This window comes from Saccostrea cucullata, unplaced genomic scaffold (genome assembly GCF_032062105.1).
Source record: "Saccostrea cucullata isolate Sc308-1 unplaced genomic scaffold, CSIRO_AGI_Scuc_v1 ctg3534, whole genome shotgun sequence".
NCBI lineage: Eukaryota > Metazoa > Mollusca > Bivalvia > Ostreida > Ostreidae > Saccostrea > Saccostrea cuccullata.
This window is the reverse complement of record NW_026921127.1, coordinates 12650-32078: the sequence shown is the minus strand read 5'-3', so window position 1 is coordinate 32078 and position 19429 is coordinate 12650. Positions and strand designations below refer to the sequence as shown.

Genomic DNA, 19429 nt, shown 5'->3' with positions numbered 1-19429 from the left:
GTAATTCTAATATTGTGTAGTACTTGTCAGAAGGTTAAAATTATGCATGGCAATCAAGAAATTTAAGTCTCAAACATTTCCTTTCATCATTGTTCAAATATTTATTTTATTAATGATAACTTGGTTTAATTTGTTAAATGTTCTGGAATTAATAATACCGGTATTCCTACTATGTAAGAAAAATGTAATGACCCATTGAATGACAATTTCAAAGTGGTCAAGAAAGGTGCAGTGATAGGTCAGTCCCTTTAGTCCAATCAGTGTTCACCTGAACAGGTGTGAAATTTTAAAACAGTATATAAAGGTGTAAAAATCTCACCTATTACCAATCATTGGTACCTGCACTAGTAGTAGATCTCATCATGGCTGCTTGGACTCTTACTTCCAAAAGAGGGCTTGTTACCTTCAAGACTTCAGGTATCTAAATCTTTTATTAGTAATATTAGATATTGTAGGATTTTAAAATTTAAACGCTTCAAAGAAGCCCTAATATTCATTATGTTTATCATGTTATTATAATTAGTACCATTTACTGGCATTTAATCTTATGTTATTTTGACATAAAGCATCTATAGATGAGAAAAGAGGGATAAAATTTGTGAATTTCCTGATGCCCCTATCCCCCTGGGACATGAAGGGTGGGGTCAAAACCACTAACATGTTTGGAATTCCTTGTTTTTTACTTATGGCCTCAGGAAAAACAGACTTACACTTAAGTCTAATTTTCAATCCTTGTAAAATATTTTTGTTAATTACTGAATGAATCTCAAAATTTGCAGATAATAGCTAGCACTTTAACATGTTTAAAGAATCAACATGGAAACACTTTCATTTTGATCTGCTTGCTTTCCAAATTTTTTTTTACTGAAGGTATCTGATTCAAGGGCATAACTTTTTAACCTTAAATATCCATCCTGTATAAATTAAGATAGTCCGATCCTCAGGTTTATAATATTTTCAGTTAAGTAATCAAAAATATCTCTGAATTCACAGAGTTATGTACTAAATTCATCCACAGTATTTCTTTCAAGTTAAGGGACTCCGACCCTCAGCCAGGAAGGACAACTCTTTAATTTATAATTTAATTCAATAAGTCTTTAAATGAAGCTTGAAAATTAAATATTTTTTCCAACAATTTTCATTACATGCCTCTCAATGTGCTTCAAGGTTCTTTGCAAAGCTCCATAAATCACTTCTAATTTCATATCATATTAATAAACATTGGTATCTAAAAATGCTTTTTCGGGATAAAAATTTCTACTTTTAATTAGATCTTTCTGAGAAGTTCAAAGAATTGAGAGGCGTATAACGAAAATTGTTGCATGAAAAGATTTAATCTTCAGACTTTTTGAATTAATTAAAATTATAATTAAATTTTTGCAAGAAAAAGTGAATATGAATATCAGCGATTTTTGCATTTTCTTATTGCAAATTGATCAGCAAATATAATTTAGGTTAAAAAATGATAGGTATCAAGGCATTCAGAGAAATTGTCATAATTGTTATACTTCTTTGGTGTTTTTTGTTTTCTATTTCCGTCATGAATTCTACAATCACATGGTGTATAAGGATTTTGCTATCATTGCATATCATGCTAATAATTATTGGTAACTAAGTAAGGCTGGATTCAAGAAAATCTTATTTCTCTAAAACTGTATTATTTTATTTCTTTTTGAGGGTAAAATTATATGTCAATTTTTTTTATAAGACCTTTTCTTAGCCTTCCAAAAACCTTCAATCTTATAAAGATGAATAAAATGAAAATTGTTGCATGAAAAAAAAATCATTTTCAAGCTTCATCATGATCATTTTGAAGCATTTCAAATTCAATATGAATTTTTAGGTCACCTGAGTAAACTCAGGTGACCTATTGCTATCCGTTGTTGTCCGGCGTCGTGCGCCGTGTGTTAAATTTAAGCATTTTCAGCTTCTTCTCTATAACTGCTCAACCAATTTCAACCAATTTTTACACAAAGCATCTATGGGTGAAGGGGAACAAAAATTGTGAATTTCATGGTCCCTGCCCCCCTGGGGCCTGAGGGGTGGGGCCAAAACCACTTAAATTAGTGCAATCTTTAAAAATCTTCTTCTTTACTCCTGGACATCAAGCAGTCAAACTGTTTGCATGATTGTAATCAGCATTGAGTCCTCTACCAAAATTGTGAAATTCATGGCCCTAGGGTTAGGGGTGCTAGTGCTAGGGCAGGGCTAAATATACGGTATAGTGAAAATACATTACAACTTTGGAGATCTTCTTCTCTGCTCCTGGGCATTAAATAAGATAACCAAGTGCATAATTATGTTGAATAAGATTGCCTTTTCAAATATTGTGAATTTCATGGGCCCAGGGTCAGGGGTTCTGGTGTTAGGGCAGGGCTCTAAAGATTATATAGTGAAAATGAATAAATTCTTTAAAAATCTTCTCCTCTGTGCTTTGATATATAACCAAAGAACAATGTACATAGTTATAATAAGGAAGTGAATTTCATTTCTTCAAATATAGTGTATTTAATAATCATTTCAGGTGACCTATAAGGCCCGTGGGCCTCTTGTTTGTTGAGAATTCCCTTCTGGCTGAGGATTGGATATCCTTAAATACTCCGAAAATCAGTTTAGAGTAGGTTGGGAGGTAAATTGTCTGAAAATAAATTATTGCTTTTAAATCAACTCTTTTGTATTAATAATCTTTTATCATCTTAATCATGTTAATGATGAAAAAAAAATTTTGTATTAAAAATTTCAAAAATTTTGAAATATGTTGGTCCAGGGTCAGTGGTTCCTGTGAAGTAGGGTGCACAACTGCATGGTTATGAATTGGAAATGCGTGCATTCACAGGCACCATGCTGGTCATGTAAAATCTTTCCATAAATAAAATTTAGATGAAAAATACCAGATCAACTTCAAACTTCTGGCTTCAAACAGTTACAAGTAAACGGATAGAATTCTTCAGCCTATAGGTGTAGGATACAAGATTTAGTGAACTGGCCCCATTCACATTACTGCTAAAATTTACTTTTAAAAGGCAAATTTTTTTCAGGCAAGTACATTTTTGGCAGGGCTGATAATTTTCACTAGCATAATCAGCCCTGCATGTCTTGCTAGGAGCAAGAGGCACTTTGTGCCTTATTTGGCCCTGAGAATTTCTGAAAAATCAAGTCCTCTGAAGTTGCAAGTGCAATATTTATCACTTAGTTTAGAAAGTTGGTGACCATGTTTCTCTTAATCATGATGTACTTTTCCCTATAGTCAGACTCAGTGCATTATAAAGCCATAAAATGTGTCATTTTCATCAAATCCTGTTAATTCCTTTGAAATTGCCTATGGTTAAACTTAAAGTATTTGATCAATACTTCATATAGCTCACAACACCTCTGAACCAAAATATGCAAATACATAACAAAATATCTTTCTCTGAAGATTAAAAAAAAAAAGGTTTTTGGTAAGACCTCAAAACACAGATGTTTTTAAGTGGTATTTTTTCTATAGACATTGAATGAAGTGGCTATTAATGGTAAGAAACTTGAATAAGTTCTTCAAAGCATCTTGAATGTATGTATAATAAATAATACAATAAAATATAAAAAATATGTACATGATGCCCGTACGAAACAGTCCGGGCGGCTTAGACACAGCTCAGGCACGGATTCCGTCTCCTGAAACCCGTGCTTTAGCATTCCGTGCTCCCATGTAAAGCATGTATGGATATTGGCCGAATTATTTAAATGAGATCACACGGTTTTACAAAACCCGTGTCAAAAAGCCGTGCTTGTTTCCATATATGGACTCACGGATTCTGTAAACCCGTGTCTGAAACCCGTGTCCTTTTCCATATATGGAGACACGTTTTTTTTTTAAACCCGTGTCAAAAAAGCCGTGCCTTATACCATATAAGGAGTCACGGGATCTGTGCATTCGTCTAGATCTAGGTCATGGCCTTTAGAGAATGTCCTGATGTAACTGTGAATGCCAAAATAGTGACTGAAACCAAACTAACTTCACATTGCTTTACATTTATGCTTAGTTTTAGAATTTCAAAAATTTAAAATCTTATATGAATGTGTACATTTACTTTCTGTTAAAGATTAACTTTATCAGTGACTATTCATGCTAGTTTTTAATTAAGATTTTAATGATAATGTACAATATTCAATTATAATCTAATCTAGTAGCTGTAAGGCACAATCTGAGAAAGAATTTAGTATAAATAAAACTTTCACTCTATAGAACATTGTTGTCACATTAGTGAAAGTCCAACTAAAGTCATTCAAATATGCCTAAACTATTTCATCATGTTCATTGTCAACATTGCAATACAGGCAGATCATGAAAATTGAAAAATTGACCAATTTATTCTAGATTACACTTACTGCATTTAGTTTAAAAAAGAAGAAATTATCCCAGACTGACATAAATACAATTCCAACTGACATCTATTGGTAAAATATCCTTTAAATAGAGCAAAAAGACACACTGACTAAGCTCATGACCAAGAATCCCTCCAATTTAATATTCAAATAAAGGAAGTTATGATTGAGCATGCTCAGTAAAAAGCCGTGAGATATAAATAAATATAGTTTGAAGCAAAACCCGCCTCAGTTAAAAACCGTCTCCCTGGGACACAGAGTCCGTGTCTCGATCCACATGGGTTTCAGTGAGTGAGGATTCCATGATCACTTTCAGACACGGAAGCCGTGTCCGTGTCTTGGACATGCAGAACCCGTGCGGCTTTTTAAAAATTCCGTGTCTTAGCCGTGCCCAAGCCGTGCCTATTCCGCCTCGAACTTTGTACGGGTGTACTGTACATACCAATAGAGCAACGGTCACATCAGAAAGTTTTGGTTGCAAATGTATGATTAAAGGTGCATGGATACAGATTTGAAGATATTTTTTGAATAATATTACAACATATATTTTCACACAAAAATAATTTTAGAGAAGAAGTATTAGAAAGCAAAACTCCTTCACAAGTATATAATAATCATTCAGAGCTAAGTAAGTCGTGAACTGTGGAATGTAGCAAACTGATCACACCTGTTAAACGTACAAGGTTATTGTAAACAGGACAAGAGCTCTGTTATTGATGATTTCGATTTATGGCGGGTGCGTTCAATCATCAAAGTCTGCTAACCACAACTGCGTCGACTGACATTACATTGTGTTTATGTTTTGCTTACAACCATTTCTACTATAAATTTTTGGATTATAGTTTTAACATTTTTCATATATACACAAGCAGATTACCACTAAGGTACTTTTCCCAAAAAATAAGAATAAAATTAAATTTTGCAACTGCAAGGATGTGTCAGTCAAACTCGCCAAAGATTTGAAGTTTCAATTACATTTAGATGAAATAAGATCATGAAGATCTATTTATTTTTGTGTGAAATGAAATGATAAAATTTGAAAAAATTTTGTAAACTGACCTAACGGACCAAACCTAATGCAAACTGTAAGATAAAGAAAATACATGTAGTGTTTCCTATTCCAACCTGAAAATTTAGGGTAACTAAAAGTAGAAAAAAACATAATATAAAAATTTTATGTAGTTTTGTGTAAAAAAAACATTGTCAACAGAGGCACAGCCATAGCTAAAATCACATCTATAGATTAAACCAGTGACATCTAGACCTTTTATGCAATAATCATTTAAATGAAACTTAATGATAAAATTTACTTTCAACACAGGTGGTAACTCTTCAACTGAAAAGGCTAAAGACATGAAAGTTTACTTTCAACAAGATATTCAATGGTATCACAGAATATTTTGACCTTAATCTTCAAATGGTCCAGCACGAAATTTAGGCTTTTTGAATAAATACACTTTACGTATATGTGTAATAATACACACTGTTACAATAAAGATTTCAGCAGTAAACATGGTAAGAAAAATAATTTGTTACAGTTATTAGCTCAGTTTCTATGGTTACAGTTTTAGCTATAAATTCATCTGGGGCCAACAAACTTTGTTATTTAGAAATTTATTTTTTCATGACCCCCGTTATTAAATCAAAATTCTATATAGAGGAAAAATCTTTGAAAATCTTCTTCTCATGAACCACTGGGCCAGAAAAGCTGAAACTTATGTGGAAGCATCCTGGTGTAGATGATAAAATTGTTTTTTGTTTTTTCCTTATGATTTGATTTTGTTCTCAAGAACCACTGTGCCAAAAAGTTTTAATATTTGCTCCTGGTATTCAATGTATCACAAATTGAAATAATACTTAAATGGGGAATGTATAAGATATAAAATAAATAAAGTGAAACTTATGTGGAAGCATTCCTGGGTACCAGATTCTATTGTTCAAATCATAAGGGCGGGGCCATCATGGGGAATCAAAGTTTTATATAAAATATATAGGAAAAATTTTGAAAATCTTCTTCTCAAGAACCACTGGGCCAAAAAAGCTTTATATGGTGCAGTAGATTTTAAATTTTCAAATAATAACCCCCAGGGGAAGGGCGGGGCCACAATGTAGATCAAAGTTTTATATAGAAATAATCACTTTCAATAAATACATAAATGTTAACAAGGAATTTATTCATTTATCACTTTCAATAAATATATACATAAATGTTACGAAATATGTGTATGTATGAATATTAATACACACTGTTACAATATCAGAGATTTCAGCAGTAAACATGGTAAAGGGCATCATGGAAACATGTTATTTAAAAATAATTTGTTACAGTTATTTTATGTCTACATTCTGGGTTGTCTTTCCCTGAATAATGCCTTGTTATGACTCACAAAAAAATTTCAAAGTGCGCTGAATGTGTCCAAAATTTCAAATATCAAAGTGCTCACAATGCCTTTCTTCAGTAACATATTCCTGTTATAGATACATCATTAATAATTGTAAATATAGAAATATTCATATTGTGCTTGGGTTAATTATTAAGTAGATGTAAAAGGCTCATGACAGTAAAAGTGATATATCTTTAAGATTTAACACATTGAAATAAACAATATCATAGCTTTGCACAAAAAGATGACATAGGCCAAATTTTTTAAATTTCTCGGTTCACAGATTTCTTTTCTAAAAAATTAGGGTTGATTGAGAGAAAAAAAAATAAAATTAAAATTAGGCTCTTCTGTTTTCATGAATGAAATGCGGTTTCAAGCAAAAAAAAAAAAATAAATAAATAATTAAGAATAAAGAAACATGCTTTCACAGCATTTACTACCTCTTTACAAAATTATTTTTTTCCCACAATTTCTTAAAAAATAGAGTCTGTAGATCCGTAAACCAAAATAATTGAAAAAAAATTGTTCAGAAATTAAGCCTGTGTAGTCTATTAAAAGAAGTACATAAATTTTGATTTTTCTTACATCATCTTGAAAAAAAAAGCAAAATATGAATGTGTTTTGGCAAAACTGATTGACATTTTACTTTTTAAGAATTATTACCTCATATTAATATATAAATAAGTGAAGTAGCCTATTAAAACAAGTTATTTTAAAAAATAACTGGATTCCATCATGCCCCAACTGTACAGGAGGACAGACAGTGTAAAAAAAATTAGGTGATAAATATTCATAATTTTCTAGACCAGTCAAAATACACAATTTAAAATATTTGAATGTAGCAATATATATCAATTGATTGGTATGTATGATAACATTGTTAAAAAGGTGTAGAATTGTTATTTTCCGGTATAATATTTTGTACCTTTGCATCCCAGGGTTCCTCAAGGTTCAGTATTAGGGCATTTGCTATATCTAACTCATCTTCAGCTCAAGTGAGCTTTTCTGATCACATTTTGTCTGAAGTCTGTCTGTCCTTCCGTCTGCTTATAAACTTTTCACATTTTCGACTTCTCAAGAACGGCAATCCAACTTGCCACAAAGCATCCTTGGGTGAAGGGGATTCAAGTTTGTTCAAATGAAGAGCCACACCCTCATTCAAGGGGAAATAATTGGGCGGGGCTACAATGGCCAATCAATGTTTTTATATAGAAATATAAAAATGGACGACCAAAGTCTTACATAGAAATATATGGGAAAATTCTTAAAAAAAAAAAAAATCAACTCAAGAATAGAAAAGCTTTAATTGATCATATTTGTATATGGATAGTGTAGATTAAAGTTTGTTGAAATCATGACCCTCCGGGGGTAGGGGGGATGGCCAATCAAAATTTGACATACAAATATAAAGGAAAATTCTTTAAAAATTTTATTCTCAAGAATAGCAAAGTCATAAATGATTATAATTTTATGGAAGCATCCTCAGGTAGTGTAGAATTAAAATGGCCGATCAAAGTTTTACATAGACATATAATTCTTTAAAAATCAAGAATAGCAAAGTCATATGGTTAGTCATGGGACTACTTTTGGGAATTTAAAAAATGCTTATTTCCTTTATTTAATCAATTGTTCAATCTTTAAAAATGTGTTGACAAGGGCAATAACACCTGTTTGGGTAACTTCATTCAGGCATTTTCTTTATTGTTCTTCTATTAATTTCCCTGATGTTCACAATCCAAAGTATCATCTGATAAGTAGCAAGTATTTTGGAACGTTCAGCATCATAATTATGCATTTTAACTCAGTTTTTACATAATATATGTATGATAGAGTTTTTAAAAAATGTAAAAATTTTATATGTTGACATATGCTTCTGTTAAATTATGTCTCCAATATGGCAACCTATACATTTTTAAAATTGTAAATTCAAACTTTATTATAAAATGAAAATAAATTCAACTTTTTAACTTTTAACCATTAAAATTGTAAGGGTGGAAACAACTTAAACAAAAGATCTTCACAAATAAGAACGGTCTATTCAAAGTTATGAAAAGGGGGTAATTAAACCTTGTATTTTAAACTTTCCTTTAAATACAGATAAAAAATCCATCCAAATTAGTGTACTCCATCAGATATTACATATTAATCTTCAAATGCAATGCAATGCATACAACCGATATTAGCAGGAGATACAGAACTCCGATAAATCAATGTCCAATTGACTTGTTGAATTATTATTTAATTATTTTTATAACATTTCATGTGTAAAATAAATAAACAGTGTTACAGCTAGGATCTGAAAATGGAGGGGTGCAATAGAAGGGCACTTTTTCGCGATATACGGTGATACCGTTGTCGCAAGTTTTTCTTACATCATGTAAATAGGCGTACCTCATTTCTTCACCCTACTAATGAATATATAATTCCTTTAAATATGATTTAATTGTTTAACCTTATTGATATTTAACTTTATAGCTAGTTTATGTAACAATATATAAATTCTAATTGAAAGGTAATTTTAATTAGAATAAATGTGACTTTTCTTCCATCGATTACTGTACTTCAGTCATTTTCTAGTTTTGATCAGAAATAGAATGTAGTACAAATAATAATTTGTGTAAACTATCTAATGTCTCACATTTAATATTACAGTACATGAAGATCTAAATGTACAGTGTTTTATTACTGAATTCAAAATTGCTTAAGTTTGTATTTTGCAAACTACTTGAAATTAAATATATAGTAACAATATTTTTTTAATCATGAATACCATTTTCTTACATATTTTTCACAAACAACAGCAATTTAAAAGCAGGTCATCGTGACCTACTTTTTGAATTTTATGGCTAATCTTTTCTAAAACATTTAATCCCATTATTTCAGACACCGAGAGGTTTAGAATCACAAAATCTTGTAAGTTAATGCATCTTGGGGCCTTAAAACATATTTATCAAAAAGTAGGTCACTTTGCAGGCATTTGTTTCCAAATCATTTAAAACGCATATTTTGAATACTATCATCAAATTTTGTCAGACCCATGATCATCAAACTTTGTTAGTTGATGTATCTTGGGTTTTCATCAAACTTTGTTAGTTGAGATTAATGACCAAAAAGTAGGTCATGGTGACCCACTTTTGACATTTTATGTCTATATTTAAGTATCTCAGGTACTTTTTGGCTTAGAATCATCTAAGCTTTGTCAGTAGATGCATCTTGTGTTTTCAGAGAATGTCGATCAAAAAGTAGGTCACGGTGACCTACTTTTGACATTTTATGGCTATATTTAGATATTTTAGGTACTTATTTGGTTTAGAATCATCAAACTTTCTTATTTGATGCATCTTGGGTTCTCGGAGAAGGATGAAAAAAAATTAGGTCATTGTGACCTATGTGTGACATTTATGGCTATATTTAAGTATTCTAGGGTACTTATTGGCTTATAATGGCTAAACTTTGTCAGTTGTTGCACCTTGGGTTTTTCGATAATGTTGACCAATAAGTAGGTCACTGTGACCCACTTTTGAATATCTCAAGTACTTATTGGCTAAGAATCACCAATCTTTTTCAATTAATGCATCTTGTGTCCTCAGAACATTTCAATCAAAAAGTAGGTCACGATGACCTACTTATAGTATTTTATAGTTTACATTTAAATATCTTCAGCTCTAACTGGCTAAGAATCATCAAACTTTGTCAGTTGTTGCTTCTTAGGTCTTGGATGGATTGTATAGTTTATCAGAAGAGCAATTCAAGGCCCTTGGGCCTCTTGTTGATAGTATTTTATTAGACAGTATTTATAAGCTTTATGATAAAGTGACAGATACTAATTATTTGTGCCTGGATCGATAGATCCTAGGCGTATATTGTTTTTGTTCTGACTGTTTGTTTGTCCGCAAAATTTAACATTCGCCATAACTTTTGAACAATGAAAGGTAGAGACTTATTTGGAATGCATACTTCACTAATTCAGACCTCAAATGACACCAACGTCAATGACCTTGTGACCTTGACTGTGAATTATCTACATGCTAAAAATAGCTTTTTTATCTGCAAACTTACTTTCTTCTCCATGAATTTTGAACCCTGAAAAATAGAGACTTTATGCATACTTCACTAATCAAGTTCTTTCAAATGACACCAAGGTCAATAACCTGGTAACCTTGACTGTGACCTATAGACTAAAAATAACTTTTCAGTACCTTCCCCTTAACCTTTTAACCAAAAAAGATAGAGACTTCATATTTGGTTTGCAAACTTAACTTATCAAGCTCTTTCAAATGACAGCAAGATCAATGACCTTATGACCTTGACTGTGACCTATAGGCTAAACATATCTTTTTTCATACCTTCACCATAACTTTTGAACCATAAGCTGATAAGAGATAGAGACTTCATAGTTGGTGTGCAAACTCCACTTATCAAGTTCTTTCAAAAGACACCAAGATCAATGACCTTGTGACATTCACTGTTACCTTAGGCTAAAAATAGCTTTTTCGAAATTTTGTTGCCACCCGGCTCATAGTGTTTCACAAACACATCTTGTTTTTTTTCTCCATTTCTTTTTGAGAAATCTGTTTAAATAGAATCTACGGGTATTTTGTACTACCTTAATTTTTTTAGGCTGATGCTGGGGAAGAAGATGTCACTGTTCAGATTTCACCCATGAGGTTTTATGTAACTGACGATGCTTTCAAGTACCTCCATGGATTAGATGTGAAGGAATTTGTCGATGAATTCCACCTCCTTCTGAAAAGAAGTCAGCTGAGGACATTAGGTAAGTTTGCTCTAGTATTTAGGAGTAAAAGCTTTAACTGACAGGAAAGGTGTACATGTATAATCAAGTCTCACACATGTATCAGATACATAACAAAAATATAATCTTCTTTACAAAAAAGCATAATATTGAGCATGACTCAATTGATAAAGTGTTAATATCTGTTGATATATAGAATAAATTAAGGGATATGTTTTGTCATAAATGTGCATGAATTCAAATACATTGCACTTTAAAAATTATTAGGATAGTTCATTCAGAGGAGCTATTCTTGATCAACAAGATCATGCACTTCTAATGATTCTTGATATTGGCTCTAGAAATAAGTGTAAATCATTTAGAGGTCCAATGAATAGAAATTTCAGATATTTACTACAGAACCTAGAAAATAATTACAATTGTAATAAATGTATGGCATATTTCAATAACATTTTAAATAAAAAAAAAGTTTATTAAATTTTTTATATTTTACTCTGTGCAATAGTGAACAAAAATTTATACAACCATGCATGAAAGAAATATTGGCCAATCATTAAGATGATAAGGTAGAAAAAAAAATTGGATGATGCGGATTTAATTTTTTCCTCCAATTTTAGGCCCATCAGAGGTTCCAAAAGCAAGGCAAAGAAGCCAGTACAAGCATACCCGTACTTTCTGGGAAGAAGTGGAGGTAAGAACATTGAAATATTCTGAGATTACTTTACCATGTGATACAAAGTTGGTTGTGGGAGAGGGTCATAGTTATCAGAATGCCAATCTGTCTGTCTGTTTTCTGTTTGTACAATATTATAATATATGAAACAAGCAATGTATAAGAATACAAAAGAATTTTAAGAAAGGGTACTGTCAACTTTAGATAAAGGATAGAAATTTTAATTTATGAAGTATGAACATCAAACATTTGTAAAAATGTCTGAAAATTTCAGAATAGAGTGAAAGCCTGTAATTGGTACTCATTTCCTCCTTTACCACTTTATTCAAATGAATGTTACCTTGATATAATCTTTATTGCATAGAACCATCATGAATCTCTTTTATTATGATCAGATAGATATTTGAGGACTGACCCCCCCCCCCCAACAACAACAACAACAAAAAAGATTGGCTTTGCCAATCAATTTAAAGGTGTACTCTGACATTTTGTTAATGTAACTATTTGAAAACCCTGAACAAAATTAAATTTTAGATGCATAATTACAAATTTAAATGCAAAATTTGCAATTTACAGTAACTAAGGTTTTTATTGTGCATTTATGAACTATCATGCTAGATTTTTTATGCATGAAATAATGTACATTGTACATGTATATGCTAGTTGATTGTAGTGTATAAATACTATAGCCTACCACTCGTAAAAGCTAAAAGCAGGTGACACATGTATTCCTTTGAAGTCTCTAGTTTATAATTACACAAACATGATATTTTTTGTATGAATGCAGAATTGGTCAATAATTCTTATATCTTTATTCAGCTTCTTAGAAATCTCCATCCAGAGAAGGGGTTGCTGGGAGAAGATGAAATGCTCAACACAGCAGCTAAAGAATGGAGACGGCAGGCAGAGTCTGCTTTGAATGTTCAGGAAGTATGTGACATGTTAGATTTTTTATGTTTTTTCTTGGTGATAAAAAGTGTAATATTAGGTATCAGTCATCTTTAATGAAATGGAATCAATAAACTGAATAGGTAAATTCATAAGTGTTTTTTTCTTAGTGATAAAAGGTGTAATATAAGCTATCAGTCTAGCAATAACTCTTCTTTAATAATATGGAATCAATAAACTGAATTTGTAAAGAATTCTTCTGTGGTGATATTATCTGTTAATATCATTTTAAATCTATCCTAAGGGTCATCTTGGAGGTCTGCTGAAGGAGGCAATTGCAGTTGCGTGTCTCAGCCAGCGCTGTTTTCTTTGGGCCGAGTCTGTGACCAAGGCTTATGCTTCCTGGAAGCTGAAGAACCAGAGCAACAATAAAGTTAACCGTATGCTGTTCGTGCAACTCCCAGGTCTACGAGACGAAGAGATGGTGTTCCACCTGCTACAGTCGTTCAGGAGTGGGGAGCTGAACAAACTGGAGTTTAATGAGAAGTTGAAGGAAGCAAAGGTGAGTGAATATTTTTTTTCAGTAAAAAATTGTTGCTTCGTAAGAGCTTTCACTTTATAAAATACCTTGAAAGAGTGAAGCCATTTCTAATTTTGTGAATTGAGCAAATACAACGAAAGTGTATTTCAATGTATATTTGTTTAATGGACTTTTGGGCTTTAATACTGTCCATGCATATATTTAATCATATAATTACCAGAATAATACAAAAATGTATCATGATTACAAAGACTCGGTATGAATGTGACTTTTCTTAAATCTATTAACAGGTAGCAGCAAGCAGAGGGAAAAAAAGACAGTTGCCAGCATTAAATGACTCAGAGGTATTTTTAATGAAGAATTTTTTTTTTTTCAAATTATATATATATCATGGTTAATAAATAAAATATAAATATGTTTTCCAATTTTTAAAGAAATTGCAAAAAGTAGTTTAATTGATAAAGGGAGTTCTTGTTATGAATTATTGTGATTAATTGATTGATTTTAAAAGTATATTATGATTAATAAATAAAATATAAATATATTTTATCTAATTTTAAAGACGGACTCTGGAAGTTTGAAAAGAAGAAATGCCCTTCTTGAAGCCCGGATCGTGACCCTCCAAAGAGAGATGGCAGATCTTAGAGACAAACTGGTAGGTGGTTTTTGAAGCCACTTATTAAGATTGTAACAATAGTTTCTACATTTTCATTTTGTAAATAAACATCAGTGGTATTCTACCTAAATATTTGAATATGAAATAAATTGCTTTGAAAAGTAAGATATACTACTATGTAGATATATTATTAATAAATTTGTGTGAAATTTAATATTTTTTTTAAAAAAAATGTTTCAGAGAACACCCGAGACACCTGCAACGGATGTTTATGTAAGTACAGCTAGTAATAATCTCAGAATTCTTGTATAAATGAGTGAGAGTTTCAGTTAAGTCTATGCAATCTGATAGAGGTCATTCAAATATGACATCACATCGAGGAATGAGTTAACTATGTGCACTATTCTTTGATTTATATGTAATAACAAGAGGTCAACATATAAAGTTGTAAAAAAAACTACGTGTGTGCTTTTTGTGAACATGATTTGTATTTTTTTAATTTTTTCTTTTTTATTTTAACAGACCTTTCACGGAAGTGATGATGAAGATGCTTCGCTTCCATCAGTGACCCCACCAAGAAGTGTAAGTTGATTTTCCATTATAATCAACATATTGCTTGATTGATTCTTTACGCCAAAATATTATAAAAGATTGGGTTTAAATAACTAAAACTTTAGATAGACTAAGTATTTTTGGGGATATGCTGATAGCCATGATTTCTTTATTATGTTAACATGCCAAACTCTGTAATGATGTTTTTCCTTTTTTTATTTATCATATCTATAGGAAGATGAAGAAGAGGCCCTCCAGACAAATGAGGTATGGATTTTGAAAATAATTTCTTAAATCATAATTGATTTCATTTTTCCTCAAAATACAATACTGGAACTATTGCCGTTTACAATTACATGTATTAGCAACTTCAAAAGAATCTATAGATTGTGTAATCATTTCTTTTATCAAATAGTAGAATAAATATCTACAATGTATAAAAAAAATAGTAGGATAGATATGTATAAAAGAAGGAAATTGATTATTTCTTTTTTTTAATTTTATTAATCATACATGAACTTTAGTAGGAAAATAAAATCTGAATATTCACATTTTGTTGCAGACTGATTCTGAGGAAGAACCTTTGTCAGATGACAGTATATCTCTTCTGTTACCGACCATCACTTACTCACGGTAAGAAATCAAGTAAATGTTTAAACAAATATACGATTTCTTTATGCAATTTAATTAAGTCTTAAAGAAAGATAAAATATCATTTGAATTATTTGTTTATGTAATGTAATTAAGTCTTAAAGAAAGATAAAATATCATTTCTTTCATTTGTTTTTACTACACAAAGTAATAATTCTCCTTTAATGCTTGAGTCGTTTACTCTTTACAGGAATATTGGGAAGAGGGTGTGCCAAGAAGAAACAGAACACAGAAACGTATGTGATTTTTTTGTTACGTACAATATACAAATATTTGTGGTGCATTGCTTTTATAAGTTGAATAGAAAACGTTATCATATTACCTAAACTGATAAAAGGTTTTATGATGAAAATTTGTTCCATTAAATGAGGTTATAAAATGAAAATAAATGATTGAAGAACTTGGAAGTATTTGAAATGTAATCTTTTTTGTTTAAAAATTCATTAAAAATGCATTATTCTTTTTAAGGGTCCCGAAGAAAACGGCTCAAAGACGGATGAGTCAAATGAGGTATATATTTCACTGATCATTGAAAATTTCATTGCATCTTATACCTAGTTGACTAAAGAAATGCAGATAATCAACTGGGATATTATTAAAAAAAATTATGGAGAACAATTTGTTGAAACTTTTATGAAAATCACTATGCATTCAAGATATCAAAGATAAATAAGCAAAACTAGTACTCTTCCTTTTTATTTGCAGTTTAGTACATGATTTTCTTGGTCTTTTTTCAGAGAGTTCTCCTGGATACCCTCTCCAGATTGGACGAACGGCAGGGAGAAGTAAGTAAAGTTTACTGAAAACTTTTATCTGCGTTGAAGGAACAAAGGAGATAAACAAAGCAATAACTGATATCTTGAAGGGCATTAAAGTTATAAGTATTTACCAAACAGTTTCAACTTTGAATTACAGGAATGTCAGCATGTTGAGGAAGAAGAAGGCGCTGGAGGAAGGTTTTTCACCGACGATGAGGTAAACACACTCAGAATAAAAAGCAAGGCTTGCACTTTTTCTAAATTTGGTTTAAAGGGGTAAAACACAATGCAATAATAATGTGACATCACAGTATGTGTATGTATTTTTTATTTCTCCAATGATATCAAACAATAATTTCTGTGAAACGATTAATTTTTCATAAACAGTTCTCAGACGTTTTGAAATTCCATTTGTATTTTGCTATACTAAAACTGGTATAATTGTCATTGTAGTTCTCTAATCTGCAGCCAGCATTACCAGTTTGGGCCCAAGATGATGGGGAATGGTAAAGACTTTCACCTCTTTAGCTTACCTGATTGATTATTTATGTTACGTAGTACAAATGTGCAAACAATTTCTAATATAACTATTTCATGAAATTATCAAAATTTGATTCATATTGCAATGTTGTATGAATGTGCAAATAATTTCTTGTAAAAGTACCTATCAAACTGATTTTTTTTTTTTTTTACATATTATGAACATATCAATTTTTTAACTTATTGTTTCCATTCCAAAGGTTCAAGGCCAAAGTTGTGAAGAGTGGTAGCAAGGGGGTGAAAGTCCACTACATTGGATATGGCAAACAACATGAAAAGACCCTCGGGAAGACAGAAGTCAAGACATACCGCTTTGTAAGTAATTTATTCATCATTGAAATTCAAGCGCATTTCCATTTTACTCATGCGAGAAGAATCAAATCATTACTATTTAATATTTAAAATGAACTTTCCTGTTCAATATTTTGTTTGGTGTCTCACATTCTGTTCAATTGTAAACATACTTTTAGTACTGGGCCACAAAAGCTGGTAAAAATTTAATCAGAATTTTTAAATAATTTCAAAGAAAAAAGACATAATGAGTCTCTCAGGAGAAGCAGGACTAATTAGTTACAAAAGAGAGGGAAAAGTCTTAAGGGTCTCTATGAAATACATCTAAATAAGAATAATTGATATGAAAGAGGAAATACTGTAATTTAATATCAATTATTTAATTATTCAACGTACTAAAGAAATGTATCATGATGATATTCATTTTTGATTTCAGTCGGTTGGAGAACGAGTCAGGGCCAGGTGGGAAGATGGCCACCTGTACCGGGGGACCGTGAAGAGATCGAAAGAAAAAGGTATCCCTTTTATTACACTTTTTGTAGTTGAAGGTATTTCCATATATTTGCTATATTTTTATGCCCCCGGATCGGGGGTATATTGTTTTTGTCCTGTCTGTCTGTCTATCTGTTTGTTTGTTTGTTTGTCCCCCAACATTAACCTAGCCCATAACTATTGAGTGGTTGGGGCTATGGCTTTCATAATTCATAGGTGTGTTACATGTGACATGACCTTTCTTTGGGTACCACCAAATTTGACCTCCTGACCTTGACCTTGGAGATTGACCTACTTTTACAAAAAAATACCAGTTTAACTTTGGTTTAACTTTGGCCATAACTTTTAAACAGTTGAAGCTAGGGCTTTCATCCTTCACATGTATATTTATTTTGACAAGATCTTTCACGGTAGAAATATATTTGACCTTGACATAAGAGTTTGACCCACTTCTTAAAAACATTAACCTTGGTCATAACTTTTGGAACATTTAAAAGTAGGGCTTTTATATTTCACAGGTGTAATTCTTGTAAGACCTTTCTTTGGTTACCACCATATTTGACCTCTTGACCTACTTTTACAAAAAAAAATACCAGACTAACCCAATCAATAATTGTGTTACCACAGGGGGCATAGTGTTTCACAAACACATCTTGTTTCATCTTTAATTTTCTATTACATATTTTACAGTGTACACCATCCTCTTTGATGATGGAGTGACCTGGGACACAGAGGATGTGACCTTTTAAGGATCTCTGAAGGTAAAAAAAAATTCAAATGTAATTTAAATTAACATATATTAAAATAAAACATCCATCCTGGATTTTAAGGCCATATAATTTCTATCAATCAGACCATTACAAGAGTATATATCTACCAGAATTTAAAACCATTATTCTTAATGATAGCATAATTTTTTTAAAACAAATTAAAAAGAAGAAACCTGTAACTGTATATGGAATTTAATATTTTCAGATTTAACATACCCAGGAGCTTCTCAACTCCTTACAAAGCCACACCTGTGCCTGAATGTTTGCTGCTTTGATAAAAACTTTTCTGTTATTTATTTTTAATGGATGTATTTATTTATATGATATGGAAAAACTGTGATTAAAACTTTATATGATATTCTTTTGGGGTTTTATTTAAAAATCTGATGACTTCAAATTGTAAAGGTATCATTAAAAGAGCTGAATCTGGACTAAAAGATGCAATATTTGCACTTTAGATTTATTGACACTTTGATTCAATGCAAAAAAAAAAAAAAAAAAAAAAGTAAAATTACCATCGGGTTCGAAATGTCAAAAAAATAAAACCCACCAAACCACAACATTGGGGGCCAAGGCAAAGTAAAAGAATTATGAACTTAAAAAAGTCAGCTACTGATCTAAAGTCGTTGTTTGATTCAAATACATTATAATTAATGATGAAGGGCTGTTGCCTCTTGGAGCATAGAGCAGAAAATTTGAGTAAAGGTGAATTCTGACTTGATAACGTTTTTTTTTTTTTACTTGAACAGTATCTGGCCATCATTTATTTTAGACATAATTTTATTTTTCCACCATAATGTTTCATTGAAAATGCATTTTTCTAAAACATTTTTTTATCATTTGATGTTCATTTATTGACTTATATTTTGACTTATCTTAAATGGTTTTTTTTTTCTGATATGACATGTAGCTCAAGTGTGAAATAGGAAAATTGAGACTCTATAAACTCATGAAAGTACTAGAAACATGAGTCAGAAATCAAAATAATTTTAGGTAAGGATTTTTTGTATTCACAATTTCATAATTTTTTCGCAACACCTTATGGATCATTAGACAACAATTTAAAAATTTTCTGCATGATTCACTAAAAAACATGGAAATTGAAATTAAATTTTTAACAGAAAAATGGATTTCACTGAAATTTATAGTGTAAAA

The 19429-nt window shown here is 31.1% G+C and overlaps 1 protein-coding gene across 1 annotated transcript; it reads left to right on the top strand.

Moving 5' to 3' along the window:
* Window positions 1-10450: 10450 nt before the first annotated feature.
* LOC134259223 (uncharacterized) lies at window positions 10451-18624 on the top strand. Its single transcript, XM_062741821.1, has 19 exons — window positions 10451-11523; window positions 12120-12193; window positions 12995-13105; window positions 13368-13625; window positions 13895-13948; window positions 14167-14259; window positions 14461-14493; window positions 14743-14802; window positions 15007-15039; window positions 15335-15405; window positions 15614-15659; window positions 15892-15933; window positions 16161-16208; window positions 16339-16398; window positions 16635-16687; window positions 16922-17036; window positions 17449-17527; window positions 18195-18265; window positions 18480-18624. Exons 1-18 carry the CDS (start codon window positions 11412-11414, stop codon window positions 18251-18253), a joined length of 1401 nt encoding a protein of 466 aa, XP_062597805.1. The 5' UTR covers window positions 10451-11411; the 3' UTR covers window positions 18254-18265; window positions 18480-18624.
* Window positions 18625-19429: the final 805 nt, after the last annotated feature.

Coding starts and splice junctions, on each gene's coding strand:
- LOC134259223 (XM_062741821.1), top strand. CDS start 11,412: ATGAGGTTTTATGTAACTGACGATGCTTTCAAGTACCTCCATGGATTA. Junction 12,194..12,994: donor CTTTCTGGGAAGAAGTGGAG/GTAAGAACATTG, acceptor ATCTTTATTCAG/CTTCTTAGAAATCTCCATCC. Junction 16,209..16,338: donor TGGACGAACGGCAGGGAGAA/GTAAGTAAAGTT, acceptor TTTGAATTACAG/GAATGTCAGCATGTTGAGGA.